This window comes from Thalia democratica, chromosome 4 (assembly GCF_965202585.1).
Source record: "Thalia democratica chromosome 4, ktThaDemo2.hap1.1, whole genome shotgun sequence".
NCBI classification, from domain to species: domain Eukaryota; kingdom Metazoa; phylum Chordata; class Thaliacea; order Salpida; family Salpidae; genus Thalia; species Thalia democratica.
The window spans coordinates 32,207,206-32,222,116 of NC_139168.1; the positions used below are offsets into that span (position 1 = coordinate 32,207,206).

The 14,911-nt window shown below is 25.8% G+C and overlaps 1 protein-coding gene across 6 annotated transcripts; it reads left to right on the top strand.

The window, feature by feature from the left end:
- Window positions 1-273: 273 nt before the first annotated feature.
- LOC145833916 (uncharacterized) lies at window positions 274-12,809 on the top strand. 6 transcript variants are annotated; one of them, XM_082941181.1, is made up of 8 exons: window positions 274-396; window positions 1,509-1,541; window positions 2,257-2,751; window positions 2,815-2,886; window positions 2,917-2,985; window positions 5,516-5,557; window positions 9,071-9,164; window positions 11,898-12,809. In XM_082941181.1, exons 1-8 carry the CDS (start codon window positions 354-356, stop codon window positions 12,031-12,033), a joined length of 984 nt encoding a protein of 327 aa, XP_082797307.1. In that variant the 5' UTR covers window positions 274-353; the 3' UTR covers window positions 12,034-12,809. The 6 variants fall into 6 exon arrangements, with proteins under 6 accessions (XP_082797307.1, XP_082797309.1, XP_082797306.1 ...); XM_082941183.1 differs by having other exon boundaries at window positions 2,815-2,865; XM_082941180.1 differs by having other exon boundaries at window positions 2,815-2,985.
- The last annotated feature ends 2,102 nt before the right edge of the window (window positions 12,810-14,911 follow it).

Consider the following 14,911-nt stretch of genomic DNA (forward strand, 5'->3'; position numbering starts at 1 on the left):
ACGAAAGTAAAATAAAAGTAAAAAACCAGGAAGGTTTAAGGGTAACAGTAATTGTAAAAAAAAAAATTTCCATTCAAGCAAAATTTTCTTTGAGCAAAAGTCACCCTTTGTGCATACCTGACATCTACCCCTGCTCACCAATTTTTACTTACCAAACACACTTCAATTTATAGTTTGGTAAGGTATTTTCTTAACAATAACTTTAATAAAAATACTAAAATATTGATTAGTAAAAGCTGAAAAGGCATATTATAAGCTAATAGTTCTTTTGTAAACCTGTAATCATAAAGTTACAGTACTACTACAGAAATAAATATTTTAAGATACATATATCATTCTAAAATAATATTAAAATGGAATACAGATTTATTTTATTCTTTTTGGCATTTTTAGTTGGTGAGTATTTGATTTTTGTTCCTATACTTTGAGTTTGTACAAAATTTAGTTTTATACAACATTGATTGAAATTTATTCAGTTAATATAAATTCTATTTTTATTTGCATAAAAGTATTTAGAAAATATGTAAAATAACTTTTATCTGTATACTTTCTTTTTATTACATTGAGAATTTTAAACAACTGTAACCTACTATTATAAGTCTATTTTTTTAGGTATAAAATATATGATAAGAAGTATTTTAAAGTATTTTGTTCTATCAAATAAAAACTTGTTAAATTGCTGTTTAGAACTTATCTTAATTGATATTAATTTAGTCAAATTAATAACAATCTCTGTTAGCTGTAGTTTATTTTTATAATTTGAACAGTTTTTTTATGGTGCATAACTTATTTAAAAAATATAACAGAATATATTTCCTTTTCTTTAAATTTATTTTAGTACTTTCATAGTAAGGCTCATCAGAAATAGCTTCTTACTAAATTGGAATGAATACAAATTGAAATAAAATCATACTGAAGTTTAAAGTTTTAAGATATAAAATGACGTAATAATCAAATGTTAAAAATTAAATAAGTCCTTATGCTAAGTATGTTTGGTAAACTAATAAAACTTGTTAGAAATAAAACAATCTAAATAAACAAGCAATAAAAATAGAAATTAAAACTATACTGGAAATAAAATTTTACAAGAAACTAATTACTTAAAAATAACCAATATAAGCATTTGAAAAGTCTAGTTTGGTATACGAACTTTTTCTGCTTACATAAACTGGGCCTTAAAGATTGAATACATAAGGCTTCCAGAATATGCAATTGAAAGAATCTTTTGATTTGATTAGAAAAATAGTAAAAATCAACTAGTTGCCTTTAATGTGAAATCTAAAAAAATAGTACTAAATTCAATAAAAAAATTGTTATCATTTATTGTTTTAATGTATTGTTTTATCATTTTTATTTATGTTAGAGTTTTCTTTAATCAGTTAAGTTATAATAAACTTAATATTGAAAACTAATGAAACAAAAATAATAGTGAAACATTACTAACTAAATAAAAATTTAAATAATGTTTATTTAAAGTTTATTCAAAAACTAATGATATAAAATTTTAGGTGCTTCAATAGCTGAAAATGTTAAAAATCCTGGTAAGTTGTGCTGATTTGGCTTTATTTTTGTTTGTTCATAGTTTTCCAAGTATATGAGTTTAAAGTAGTAACTAGAATAACAGTATAAGTTTGCTTATTTAAATTGTTTAAAGTATAGTATGTGTTTAAAAAGGTACTGTGAGAAATTAAAGTATTTAAATCTTTCAAAGAATGTTTTTAATATATATTTAAGTTAATAACTACATTTTGAAAAAAAAAATTGTGTCACATGTGTTTTTTTTTCTTTTTAAATTAAAACTAACAGCTTAAATAATTGAATAAATTTATAGTGTTTGCTGAAAGTACGGAGTTTATTTCTGGTTTAAGTTAAATTTCTAGGTTCAATTATTTTTTGTACCACTGCGTTTTTTTCAAAAAGAAGAATTAAAAAATATTATTTTTGTACATGAAAAATGTTATGCTTTTTTGATTTTAAAAAAACTTGATTTAGTCAAAGTCAAAGATATTAGTGTATAAGCAAAAACAACAAGCTAAGTTTTTTTTTAAGCTATACAAAGTTTTTATTATTAAATTTTGAACACTTTGTTATGTTAAACGAATTGTCCATCAAAACTTGTGGATATATGTATAAACTTTGTTATACTAATTAATTAAGGAACATAAGTTCCAGAAACTCCACATAAAATCTTGCTAAGTAACAAAACTACCACAGCAGTTAATATTCCACAAATTAACAAAACAAATGCTTAACCAGAATCAGCTACACAAAATGATACACATGTTGAAACTACCACAAATCCAGAAGATAAAACTGCTCCCATTGCATTGAACAAAACATCTACCACAACTCCAGAAGGTACAACAAACACAAGTGTAGTCACTGAAGCAGATTCTCCAACAGTAGAAAATCACAATACAACTGCTTCCACTGCATCTACCACACCATCAATTGATACTGCCACTGTTTCTACCAATACAAATGCTTCCACTGCATTAAACAATACAGCTACCAAACCATCAATTGATACTGATGCTACCATTACAACTGCTTCCACTGCATTGAACAACGCATCTACCACACCATCAATTGATACTGCCACTGTTTCTGCCAATACAAATGCTTCCACTGCATTGAGCGATACAGCTACCACACCATCAATTAATACTGATGCTGCTAATACAACTGCTTCAGCAAACAGTACTGGTGTTAAAGCAACAACACCTAATCCTGTTGATACTGCACAACCTGGTTTGTTCTTTTTATACTTTTCTTAGAGATTAAAAAAACTTATTGTGTTAATTTTAACAACAGAAAAAGAAGATATTGCATCAACAACTAGTTCTACTCCAGTGACAAATAGTTCTACTCCAGTGACAAATAGTTCTACACCAGCTAGTCCTACACCAGCTAGTCCTACACCAGCTAGTCCTACACCAGCAAGTCCTACACCAGCCAGTCCTACCCTAGCAACTACCACGGAAGGTAATTTTTTTTAGAGTTTTACATAAGTTGTTAAAATTTCTATTAATGTATTAACTTTTAAAATATTAATATATATCATTATCATTTTATCTAAAAATTAAAGTCTTTAACCAACTTAACCTAAACAGTCAGTAAACTATATTAAAACTGTTTTATTTAAGTACATTAAAAATAGATTACAAAAGTAATTTAAAATACAACCCTACTTTAAATATTAGAATAGTAAAAGATAAAAATTACCCTGAAGAAAATCTTTATTGTGCTCATTAAAGCTCTTTAAAGTTCATAAAGCAAGGCGTGTTGTAGGCAATTGATAAAAAAATTATTTCTACAGCTTGGGTTCATACACTATTTTTGTCTATATCAGAATTGTCACTAACTCAAACTTTACAAAATCTGAAGTTTATTGGCTATTTTTGTTTTACTTTTTGAAGTGATTTTATTGTGAAATTTTTTATATGTTTTTGAGAAAAAGTAAAGTTCTAAAAGATATATATTTTTTCCATCTGTAAAGATCAATTTAAAGATACTTTTTTATTTATAGGATTTTGATGTTTTTTACATGGTTGCCACTTTACCTGGAAACCTTGAAAAACCTGGAATTTGACAATATAAGCAAAAAAACCTGGATTTTGAGAAATTTTTAACAATTTTCACATGTTCAGTAGTAAAATTTCGATTTGACTTAAAAAATGTATCATATAAATTAAAATTTTATCATCATCAAGTTTTTTTTTTAATTTAAAAGCATTTTTAAAGTAGCTTTACAGTATCTTTTCAATGTTTTTATACTATTTAACACATTCTCTTACCTTTAACTTAACTCTAAACTATAAATAGATCCAAAAATGTGTACTTTTAAAAACCTAGAAGAAATTTGGAAAACCTGGAAAAGTTTTTGAAAAAACGAGTGGCAATGGTAGCCATAAGATAATTTTAAACAACCTCTTTATATAAAAAATGCATTATTAAAAGCTAATTTTACCCGAATATTACTTGAAATATTGCAGGTTAGTTTAACTGCATTCTTACCTTAATTGAAATTAAAACTCAGCATTGTTGTATTGTAATTTAATTAGAAACATGTTTGTGGTAATTGTTTTTTAAATTTGTATTTAATTTTACATTTTATTGAGTTACTAACAATTATTTAAAGTTCAGTTACTTATAATAGGTACTTTTTACAATTTTTATATCAAACAGGAATTCAATTATATATTTGACTATTACAGTAACATTTTCTAATGCGGTAGCTTGACCATATTCTCGTTTAACTATGATTTTGATAAATCTTAAACATAACGTGCATGTGTTTATATTTGATTATATTTACAATAAGAACATTGTTTGTTTTTTTCAAGTGTAACGACTTAAAAAATACTTATGATCTATAATTCTATTAAAAAAAAATACTAGTTGATTCCGTTCATGTTTCAACATTAAACTGTTTGAAGTAATCTTGTACAACACATTTTCGGCAACAAAAAGTTTTTCACATCAACACATGTTGAGTATTGTATTACCATACGAGAAATCTTCTCGCTCACTTAAGTTCACCGCCTGACATTTTTGTCTCTTCAAAAACGTATAATTTGTAAGAAATGCTGTGTAGCTGATACGTTTCCTGTTTAACTAGTTTTGTTATCGCGTTCCTTTGGTTAACTGAATTAATTTATGTTTTTTTTTAGTTTTGGAATTTCATTACTACTTAAGTGAATCATTGATGCATTTAATTTTTATGTAAAATTGAAAAAACCTTTTTGTTTAAAAATTGAATTATTTGTGATTTTTATTCAAATTTGTGGATGAAATTTTTTATCAACGGTTGAAATAAAGTTTCTCCGAAAAAAATATTTTTTAATAGTGTTTACTTTGTTTTCAAACGCAAAAGTATAAGAAACTCATTAATTTAAACATTTATGGTAAAGTCAAATATAGTCAAAATATTTTAATGTTTTATATACCCTCAGTTTTTCTTTAAACTTTTATAACTTACGCAAATAAATTTTTTGTTTGCATTTTCCAAACAAAAAAAATTGTTTTCTAAAATGTTTGTTACCAAGAGTTTTTTATTTTAATTTACAAACTTTTAAGTTTAAAATCTAAGATCATTGTTCATAAAACTAGTAATTAAGAAACTTAAACTGTTGTAAAATAAACTAAATTTTTGTAGATATTATTATTTTTTCATAAAACATATTTACTGGCTAAATAACATACAAATTTAATTGAAAAAAGAGTATTTGCTAAATGTTTTCAAATTTTCCTCAGTGTTTGAAACATTCCACAAACATTTTACAACTGTTTTTTAAGATAGTAAGATAACTTTATACCAATATACCTGCTGCTTGATTACTAACTAATTTGGAACGATCACACGAGGCTTGTTTCACAACTTTTGTTACGATTAAAGTTTTTGTTTTGTACACTAGAATTGTTTTCAAAACCGAGTGCATTTGTACATTTATTCCCTTTAAGTCGAAGTTTTTTTAGTTTGAAAACATTTTTGATCTAAAAATTGAATTCACAGGAAACACGGTGAAAGGTCCGGACAGTGTGCCGAACGACGGAGGTAATTTTTCAACTGTTGATATTTCAAACTTACTAATATTAACGTCTAATAAAATAAAAAAACATTTATTAACACGAGTTGAGTTTCAATTTGATTTTAGATATTTAGTTTTTATATAACCTGTTGCAACTAAAAATTTTTTGATATAAATTTTTTTTTAATTTTGAAAACTTCGAAGTTATTTGAAAAATATTTTCAAGTTACATTTATATATTGTAAAGAAATATTTTTCAGAAATAAAAAAGAAAGTAAAACATTTTTTTTAATTTTCCCTAAAACTTTGATAAATTAATAAAACTCAGATTATAACTTGAAAAGTATTTTTAAATATAATATACTTTATTATTTGATACTAGTTTTTAGTTTAATGATTCCAAAAACAACTATACCGACATTGATCATTAACTTTATATTATTAGACTATGTTTAATGAAAAATGTCTTTACAATTATACAGTTTCCCACTGTTAAACTTGTTTTGTACTGTGGTTATTCTTTACTAAATACAAGTAAAAACAACAATACGGGTGTTTCTTTGCAGACCAAAATTTGCATTGAAGCTTAAGTAGATAATCTGCGTTCGTTTTTGATTTTAAACATAAAATCACTGACACATGAATTTTGCTGAAAGCTTAACAAGATATGAGCTTCGTTGCATATTTAAATAAAAAACACGTCAAGCAAATCATGAATGCATAAATCATAAGTTATTTTTCAATCATGCTTATTAGTTATATTTTTTGATTTATTAGTATTATATTTATAACAGTGTGGCATTGATAACTTTGATATATCATTAAACCTTTTTTTTTTTCTAATAATATAAAAATTTATTAAGCTCCAATAAATTTTAGCACCTTACATAATGTGCTTCAGCACGAATTCTCATGACTTGCTCATTTGTTTAGCAAGTGACAAAAACAAGTTAGTGTTTCTTAATTTCCTTGAAACTGTTTGCCAAGCGTAAACATTTGCTCAATTGTTAATTTCAACTTGAAAATACACTTGACCCATTCTCGATATTTCCAACTTTCTGCTTGTGGAGTGTTATTCTAAGATTATATGGTTTTGTTGCTTTTCGAGGCGAAATACAAGTAATACTGCTGTGGAAGTCATTGTGCGTGGCATTTGAGGTCGATCATTTAAATGTATATAAAGTTTGTTTTGATCGCTTCACCAAATGCGTATGAAAAGCTATTATATTTCAAAATTTAACTTTATTCGTAGCTTTGAAACTTTTTTTATAGTTCGCATACAAACTTGAGTTTTGTTCGTGTTTATTTACGGAAGTTTGTCTATTCCAGTCAAGATAAACAAAAATAAACAAGATCTAAAATAAAAACCGCTGTTTTAATATAGGCTATTAAGGCTTAAAGCAAAGTATAAATTTCCTTCGAAATATTTGAAAGTTTCAATTTTAATGTGGTTTTTAGTTACATAAAAATCATACTTTTTTTTTTTAAATGCCTCAAAGCAAAGTTTTGTGTAATTTAAAACTGTATTTAGAATTGTTTTTTAAGATATATGCTGATGAACTCAAGTTATCATTTTTTTGTGCTAAATGTTATTAAAAGTAAGCATTTGTTGCTTTTGTTATTTAAATTAAAGTTGCTTTTTGTAAAATTTGGCATTTTATACAGCTTACAACTTATTTTTTGTTTACAATCTTAATTTTCATTAAATTTTCATACTAAGTGCGTAGTCTAACACTTTTAATGTCATATAAAAGACCAAGTTATTTACTTTTATCACTTAATGTGCTGAACCCACAGTTTTCATCCAAATGCAGTTAAAGTTCAAACATCAAACTTATAAATAAGTGTTGAAGTTTTTTAGTACATATGAAAAGTGAAACACACAAGCGATGACGTTTGCTTCAAAAACAACTTGTGTATCCGAAATGTAGAAAAAAAATCATTAAAGTTTATGTTTAAAGACCAACGTGACAATGGTCACGAATTTTTATCAGTTTTTTGTAAAAAAAACGCACGTGCGTCGCTCTGCATGATTGAAGTTCAAATTTAGCTACTCGGGTGCATTAGTTTTATGTGTATCTGTTCAACCTTGTAATTTTACCAGTGTATCTTATGCAGTAAATATCAGACATGTTTAGTTTATACAAGGTCGTCAATTATACATTCTGCACTGTGTTGTTCTGTATATAAATTTTACCAGTGTACGTTGCACTCCAACAAGTTTTATTTTGGTAAAGGCGCCTAACATGCATTCAGCACAATGACTAGTCAAAGTTTTTAGTTTATTTCCTAAAATAGATTTTAAGGAGAAACACACACCTAATATGTCTTTAACACCTTCGGGCAGTTCTACTTGGATAAAAAAAATTGTTTTGTAAGTTTTTATTGTTTAGTTTTGGTTAATTTATGTTTTATTTTTCAAAATACACTAACTGTAAGCCTAATTTGAACTACAAAAAACTAACATTTTCTTTTGATAATTTAATCTACATTTTATTGAAAAATTCTTTACAGATCATTAACCGTAATTACTTAATTTAATTATTCTAGTAATGTAATAACTTTGCTTACATTTAAATAACTTGAAAATTTATTAAAAATTAAAAAAAAACTTTTTATTTTTAAACTTTAATTTATTTTATAGAACCTGTTTTTTTTTCCTGAAAATTTATGTTGTGTAACCTATCAATTACAAAACTGAACATAAGTTTTTAGCGTAAAAACTTAAAAAACTTATTTTTTATCACAGTTATCGTAAATTGTACCAGTATTGACCAATTTATATGTAATAATTACTAATAAAACTTCTATAAGCAAAATATTAGATACATGATATTCTAGCTTCAAAGTTGCTTAAGCTTAATTTGATTTGATAAAAAAATAATATTTCAGTTTTCAACTTGATATCAATTAATTTTATACGTTTACGCACAAGTTTATTTTAAAAAGTCTTCTAAGTTTTTAAAATCGGGTAAAAGTTGTGTTGTAAAATAGCCATTTAAATACTGTTAAACATTCTTGATTAATTTTCTAGACATCTTATTTAGGGGTGAGCAACGTACAGCTCACAGGCTGGATGCGCAAAAAGATAAAATAGCGCTATTAGAAAAAAACAATGTAAAAAAATGTGCTTATAATTTGATTTTTAATACTTAAAACAATGCTTAAAAGTTATTATTTTATCAAAAATTTTCTTTTAAACAGGTTTACAAATTTATATATACTCTATTTTTTAAATTACGCTTCTGCTATTTATTTTATAAGTTTGCCCCACAAAGACTTTTTTTTGGGAAACTTGACTCGCAGACTGAAAAAGTTACCCACTCGTTATTTAAACCATTAATGTTTTACATTTACGCTAAAGATGCATATCAAAAACAGTAGTTTTAAATTCAGTATGTTATGAAATAAATAATCTATGTAAGTTTGTTGTTTGCAAAAAAAACTCTTTGGTTCTTCAGTACAGACCATTAAAGTTATTATTATAATAACAAGAAGAAGTTCTACAACGTAATAAACTTTGTTTCTAAACATTACAGACAGGACTCCGGCAGGCAACGCGTTCCTGGCAATTTTCATCGTCATTCTGGTCATCGTCTGCCTCATTGTCGTCGTCAGAGTCGTGCAGAAAAAGTTTGTTTTCGTTACTGCTTTTAAATAACATCAAACGAAAAATGATAGTTTTGTGCACACCTGATTAAAACGCTTAACTGTGGGCGTCAGAGTCGTGAAAAAAAAAGTCGAAAAGTTTGTTTACTCGATTGTTGTTCTAAGAAAACATAAAATGAGCAGCAACACCTTTATGTACTGCACGCTAATTTAAATCTGTTGCAGTATTTTTAATTTTATGAAGAATAGCTTCTTTTAAAATTTACAAATGCTACCTTAAACTAATATTGCGAACGTTGAGAAATATTGGAAGCATATTTTTATTTAAAAATTGTAAATAATTGTAAAAACAAAATTTGATTGCAAAATGTAGCGCGCATAGTTGAGAGTGGGTGTGAAGTAGCATTTTATTTTATTCCAGTGCGATTTGTTGAAAGAAACATTAATGAATAATTAATAGGTTCTCACTTGTTTACTGCATAACCGTTGTTGGTTTTGAACAGCTTTTGTTCAGTGAACTTAGGTTTGATTATGTACAGCATATTAGTCTTGAACACGAAAGTTAACAATATTACGTACTTCCGCTAATGAGCAGTTCTGCTGTTTTAAATTGTTAAATATGTTATTTGCAACGTAATCATTAGTCTTAATAATTTTATGTTTTTCAATTAACTAATTTAAAGCACTTATTGAACACAAAAACATATAAATTGAAATAAATAATAAAAATGTATATCTGAATGAAGAAGATTAAAGTAAAAATGTAATTGCTCATTAAAATTTTTTTCTCAAAATAAATTGCTCATACATAAAGTTTGACTGCTGATTTTTCATTCTTAATTTACATACTGGCGTTTTCCGGGTATTTTAGCGGAAAGTTATTTTTTATGTCTGTTACAGTAAAGAAAAAAGAATGATATTGAAAATTTTATGTAAGAAAAGCTTCAAAAAAATAAAAAAGCTATAGTCCCCTCTATCGTTATTTTTTATGACTCATGTAATAAAATCATTTGTAGAAAGTACTTATACACAACTTTATAATTATTTTTTACAGACAGGTAAGGCATTTAAAAATATCTTTTTTTGCATTCATTTACGTATAAAAGATTTTTTTTTATTGTTCATCAAACCTGAGAAATATGTTTATAGTTTATTATGTAATTTATTTTTCTGCTTTTAATAACTGTATATCTAAAAATTATATTATTACATGACATTACCTGTACAGAAGTTTAATTAGTTTTTGTTCGTAAATAAATAAGTTGCGTAAACCCAAGTCGCTGGTCATGGAAAGCTTAATGTTTGAACTCATCGTGTTATATACTTAAAAATAAATTAATACTTATCATCGTTTTTAATATTGATAATTTTATTTGACTTCTAATTTTGTCAATGCAAGTTGTCGATAGTTTATAAATTAGAGAAAAGGTACAACTTCGAATTGGTATAAGGAAACTATAGCAAAAACAAGTTTAAAAAAGTTCAGGTTTTTTTTTGTAGTTCATATTTTTATCTTTCTTCTGAAATACACCTGTTACAAACTTCATTATTAAAAAATATAGTTTAAGAAAATAATTGGTATTAAGCCTTTAGCAATTAAGAATAAATAAATCTGCAGTTTGATGTATATATTTTTTATTAATTTCCTGATATGTTTTTAGCTAACAAATAAAAGGATAATACAGTCACCTCTCGCAAATCTACTCACATTTTGTCCACAACAATAGTGCGTAAATAAACGAGAGCTAGCAAAAATACCCATTATATTGCATTATTTTCTTATTATGCATTAGATTAGATATAGTTTGGGAACTTTTCCACTTATCTGTTTACAAAAACAGTTTTCATTCAATTTAGACATATTTTAAAAAAGCTTTTTAATAAAAGTTGGTCATGTGTATACAAACTATTAATTTCTACTTTGTTTCTTGCTCACCTAAGATTAAACTTGTCTTAAACCTTATTAAAGAAAAACTTTCTCTAATACTATGCAAGAAAAGTTTAATCTTAGTTAGGTAAGAAACAAAGTAGTTTTTTTTTATTGAAATTAAACTTTAAGCCATTAATACTTTGAAGAAGTGAACATTGTTTTATGTAAAGGTATAAAGGGGGTTTAGGACATTTAAGATATAAAGAGCAAAGCCATAGAGTTGTTAGGTTCCTTATGGAAGGCAAAAACTAATAATTTAAAAATTTATTTTCTACAAAAAATCTGTCTCCTCTTTTCTAAATATTTACATTATTTTTTTTTTGAAATGTTCCTTTTGTTATTATTGCAAAAATACTTTGAATCCTATAAACTTTTAGAAATACCTAAGTTTGACATTTTAGACAAAAAAAACTAGTAAAACTTGGAATTTGCAAATTAAAAAAAAAGAACTTTGAAATTTTTCAAAATACAATCAATACATGAAAAATTAAATAAATTGTTAAATCCATACATACAATAAATTAACAATATTGAAAACTTTTCAATTTATTATTTTTGTATTTTTTAAGAATTCCAAAATGCGTAACTAAACAAGAAGATTTGTGAGAGGTGACTGTATTTTTATATTTAAGCTATTTTTTACTGCTGTGTTATAAAGTAAAATTAAAATTCTACTAACGTACTCTACTACTTTTTCAACTCAACAATGTTTTTTGACTGGATAAAATTTGAAAAACAGTTTCTTGATAAAAAAAAATAATTTAATTTAACTTTTTTATTTATTTGAACTACAAACTGGTATCGCAAAAGTAAAAATAAATTCAAAGGAGACGACAGAAGGCTTACCAGCAACCGCAGGGAAGCAACATATCGTCGAGGAGTGCGCCAGCCAACGGACAGAATCAGGACTTCCAAAACCCCATCTCCTTTCCCAGCTTCAAGTACGACGACGACATTTTGTAAAAATGCGACTCGTTCTTTTAAGTTCGACTCGTTAAACCCACCTAATCGTTACTACCTGTTCTGTTTTCAATCTCAGATGAATTCAAGCTTTTTATTAAATAGTTTTTTTTTTATAATTTATTATAACATAATTTCAACTAAGTTTTATCGGAAATACTCGTTAACTGAAATTAGTTACATGACAAACAACCAAACAATTTTAATTTCTTTAAAAATGCTAATTAACCCTGTTAAGTTCTGTGTATTTGTCATATTTATCCGTTACATTTTGAAATTTGTACAAAAAAGTTCGGTGTCTTTGTTATGCAATTACAGTTTGCCACAACCCAAACTTTGTTCTTTCGGAAATTTTAAACTTTGTTGCGTTTTTACGGCAATTTTTTTGTTGGTTATTGTGTTTCAAATACAGCGTTTTGCCTTAAAAGCCATTGTAAAATTAATTGCTGTAGAGGTTAAAATGTACCTAGAGGAATCCGTAACAACTTTTATCTCAGTTATTTACAAAACAGTAACAATTTATTGGTACACACTGTTCAAACCTCTTTAGAACACAAATTTATATATAAATACTTTTTTTCAGTTTCTGAATTATTAAAAGTAGCAGTTTTCGGAACTTTTTATGTCATTAATTTTCCAGCTAAGTTTTTACTGTTTGTCTTCTGCAATAAATAAGTTATTTTAGGTTAAAATTTTGTGTTGGTATATTCGCTTGTAGTTTTTTTTTCGTTCTGTTTTTCGTTAAGCTAACACTAACATAATAAAGCAGTTAATTCTTTTTGTCTTTGTTGTCTATAAATATCAACTAACTTTATTCAAGTACTGTAGTTTTTGCTTTACAGAAACAAAAAAAACACAGTATTTTAGAACTAGCTGTTATAAATGCAATATCATAATCCAATCAGTTTTACTATAAGACTACTTAACCATTTATTTATATATTAATTTATATTTAGCTTTTACGGATTCAAAATCAGTGAATTTTAACTTACTATTTTTATGAATTTAATATTTTTTAATGTTTTTTTTTTGTAAAGTAAAGTTTTTCTAAAAGGTTATAAAAATTGATTGAATTAAGATTAAGCTTTTTTTGATAAGGCTCACAGTTATTTAGTTACAATCACATGGAAAACTAATTTTTTTAATGCTTTATTTTAATACTAATATGTGAACATATTTAGGGATAGATTGAAAACTCGTTTTTTTTTTGTGATCTTTTCAAACTAACTTTAAAGTAACATTTTTCAAAACAATATTCATTATAAATTTAACACCAGGTCCAAACATCTACATATTTAGGGTGAACGACTACTCAGATTTGAACAAATAACATTTTTTAATAATTTTTTATATATTTATGTTATTACTGTTACCCCTACCCTCGATCGGAAGCATTTTTTTTTTAATTTACCTTATAGTTTTCTTTTTTATAATAGTCTTTTTTTTTGGTTTGTTTTTAATTTTACTAACTTTGTCACCCCTACCCTTGATTGATTGGTTGTTTTTTTTTTAATTTTTTACTCTCGTGCAAAAATGACCTTCTGTGCAAAACTCTCACTCGTCTAATTTAGACCCGTTCCTATTTTTATTATATATGTTTTAGTTTAAAGTTAGCTTATCTTGTTTGTAGTATTTAATCAATTGAATATCAAAACAGAAGCAACAGTTTCTTCTTTTTAAAAGATAAAAGCAGCTTTGTTCTTATTGGTATAATAAAAAAAAACGAGTTTTAAATCCACCCCATATTTAGCGTATTAGTCGCAGTAATAATCTTTGACAATTAATATAAATATTATTTGAATATTCATTCGATAACCCTGGTGTACGATTCAGCAACCGAAAGCTTCCTTTGTAGACCAAATCCTTAAACTAAAATTTTTGAGAGCTCTTTTATAGTTCAATAATTCATATGATGTTAACAATGATCCTAACAAAAAAATTTCTTTGAAATATAACAATAATAATGTTAAAGGACTTAATTTATTTAAAGTTTTATGTGGTATAATCAGCACATCTATACGGAGTTCTGAAAAAAATATAAGTTAACGTGTATTATTGTTTTATGTTCATGAATCCAAACGTATAAAGTATAATTATATAAGTTAATAATTACAACGTTATGTTAGTTACTCATGTATTAGTTTCAAACAATAAAATTCTATCATAGTGCTGTAAAACTTAATGTAATACAGTTTTTTTAATATATGAAGCCGTTTAAGTATAGGATAGTTAATCAAAAAAATCAACTAATATTTTAAATTACTTTGATCATTTGAATACATGCTTTCTTTAAATTTAAAAGATAACACTCGAAAATTAAATAAAGTGTTGGCTAGTCAAACAGGAAGTATTTGTTATGCTAGTTTGATACGTAGTTTTCAATATTATTTTAACTCGATACTTTTATTGTGCTATTTAATATATAGTCTTCTTATACTTCCTTTTTGACTAGGCTATCCCTGTTATTTTTTTTTTTGTTTTCTTTCAATTTTAATTTACAGCGTGTTAAAATGACAGAAAATCTTCTTCTTTTTCCTTGCAAAAATTATCAACAGGAAGTTTTTTACTGCATACTTAAATTAATGTATTCACTTTTATTTTTACATTTAAAAAAGTAATGTCGTTTTTCTAATGGTATAACAACTTGAAAAAAAAAAGTGGTAGTTTTTTACATACATTGCTTTGTTTATTGAACGACAGAAAAATAGCGTTCAAAATATTTGGTCCTAGAACCTGGTGCACGAAGAACCTTTCGGTTGTTAAGTCGTACACGTGTTGGATACCTTTTAACGTCATATTCAGGACAATGTGCTGTATATTTACTTTTTAAAGACAAAATTAGTAGATTATAATATTTATTTTGACTATAAAGTTTAGTAGT

Excerpts from the sequence above, each read along its gene's own strand:
- LOC145833916 (XM_082941180.1), top strand. The coding sequence starts at position 354 with ATGGAATACAGATTTATTTTATTCTTTTTGGCATTTTTAGTTG. Across the intron at positions 397-1,508 it reads CTTTTTGGCATTTTTAGTTG|GTGCTTCAATAGCTGAAAAT; the intron begins GTGAGTATTTGA and ends ATAAAATTTTAG. Across the intron at positions 1,542-2,256 it reads TGAAAATGTTAAAAATCCTG|AATCAGCTACACAAAATGAT; the intron begins GTAAGTTGTGCT and ends ATGCTTAACCAG.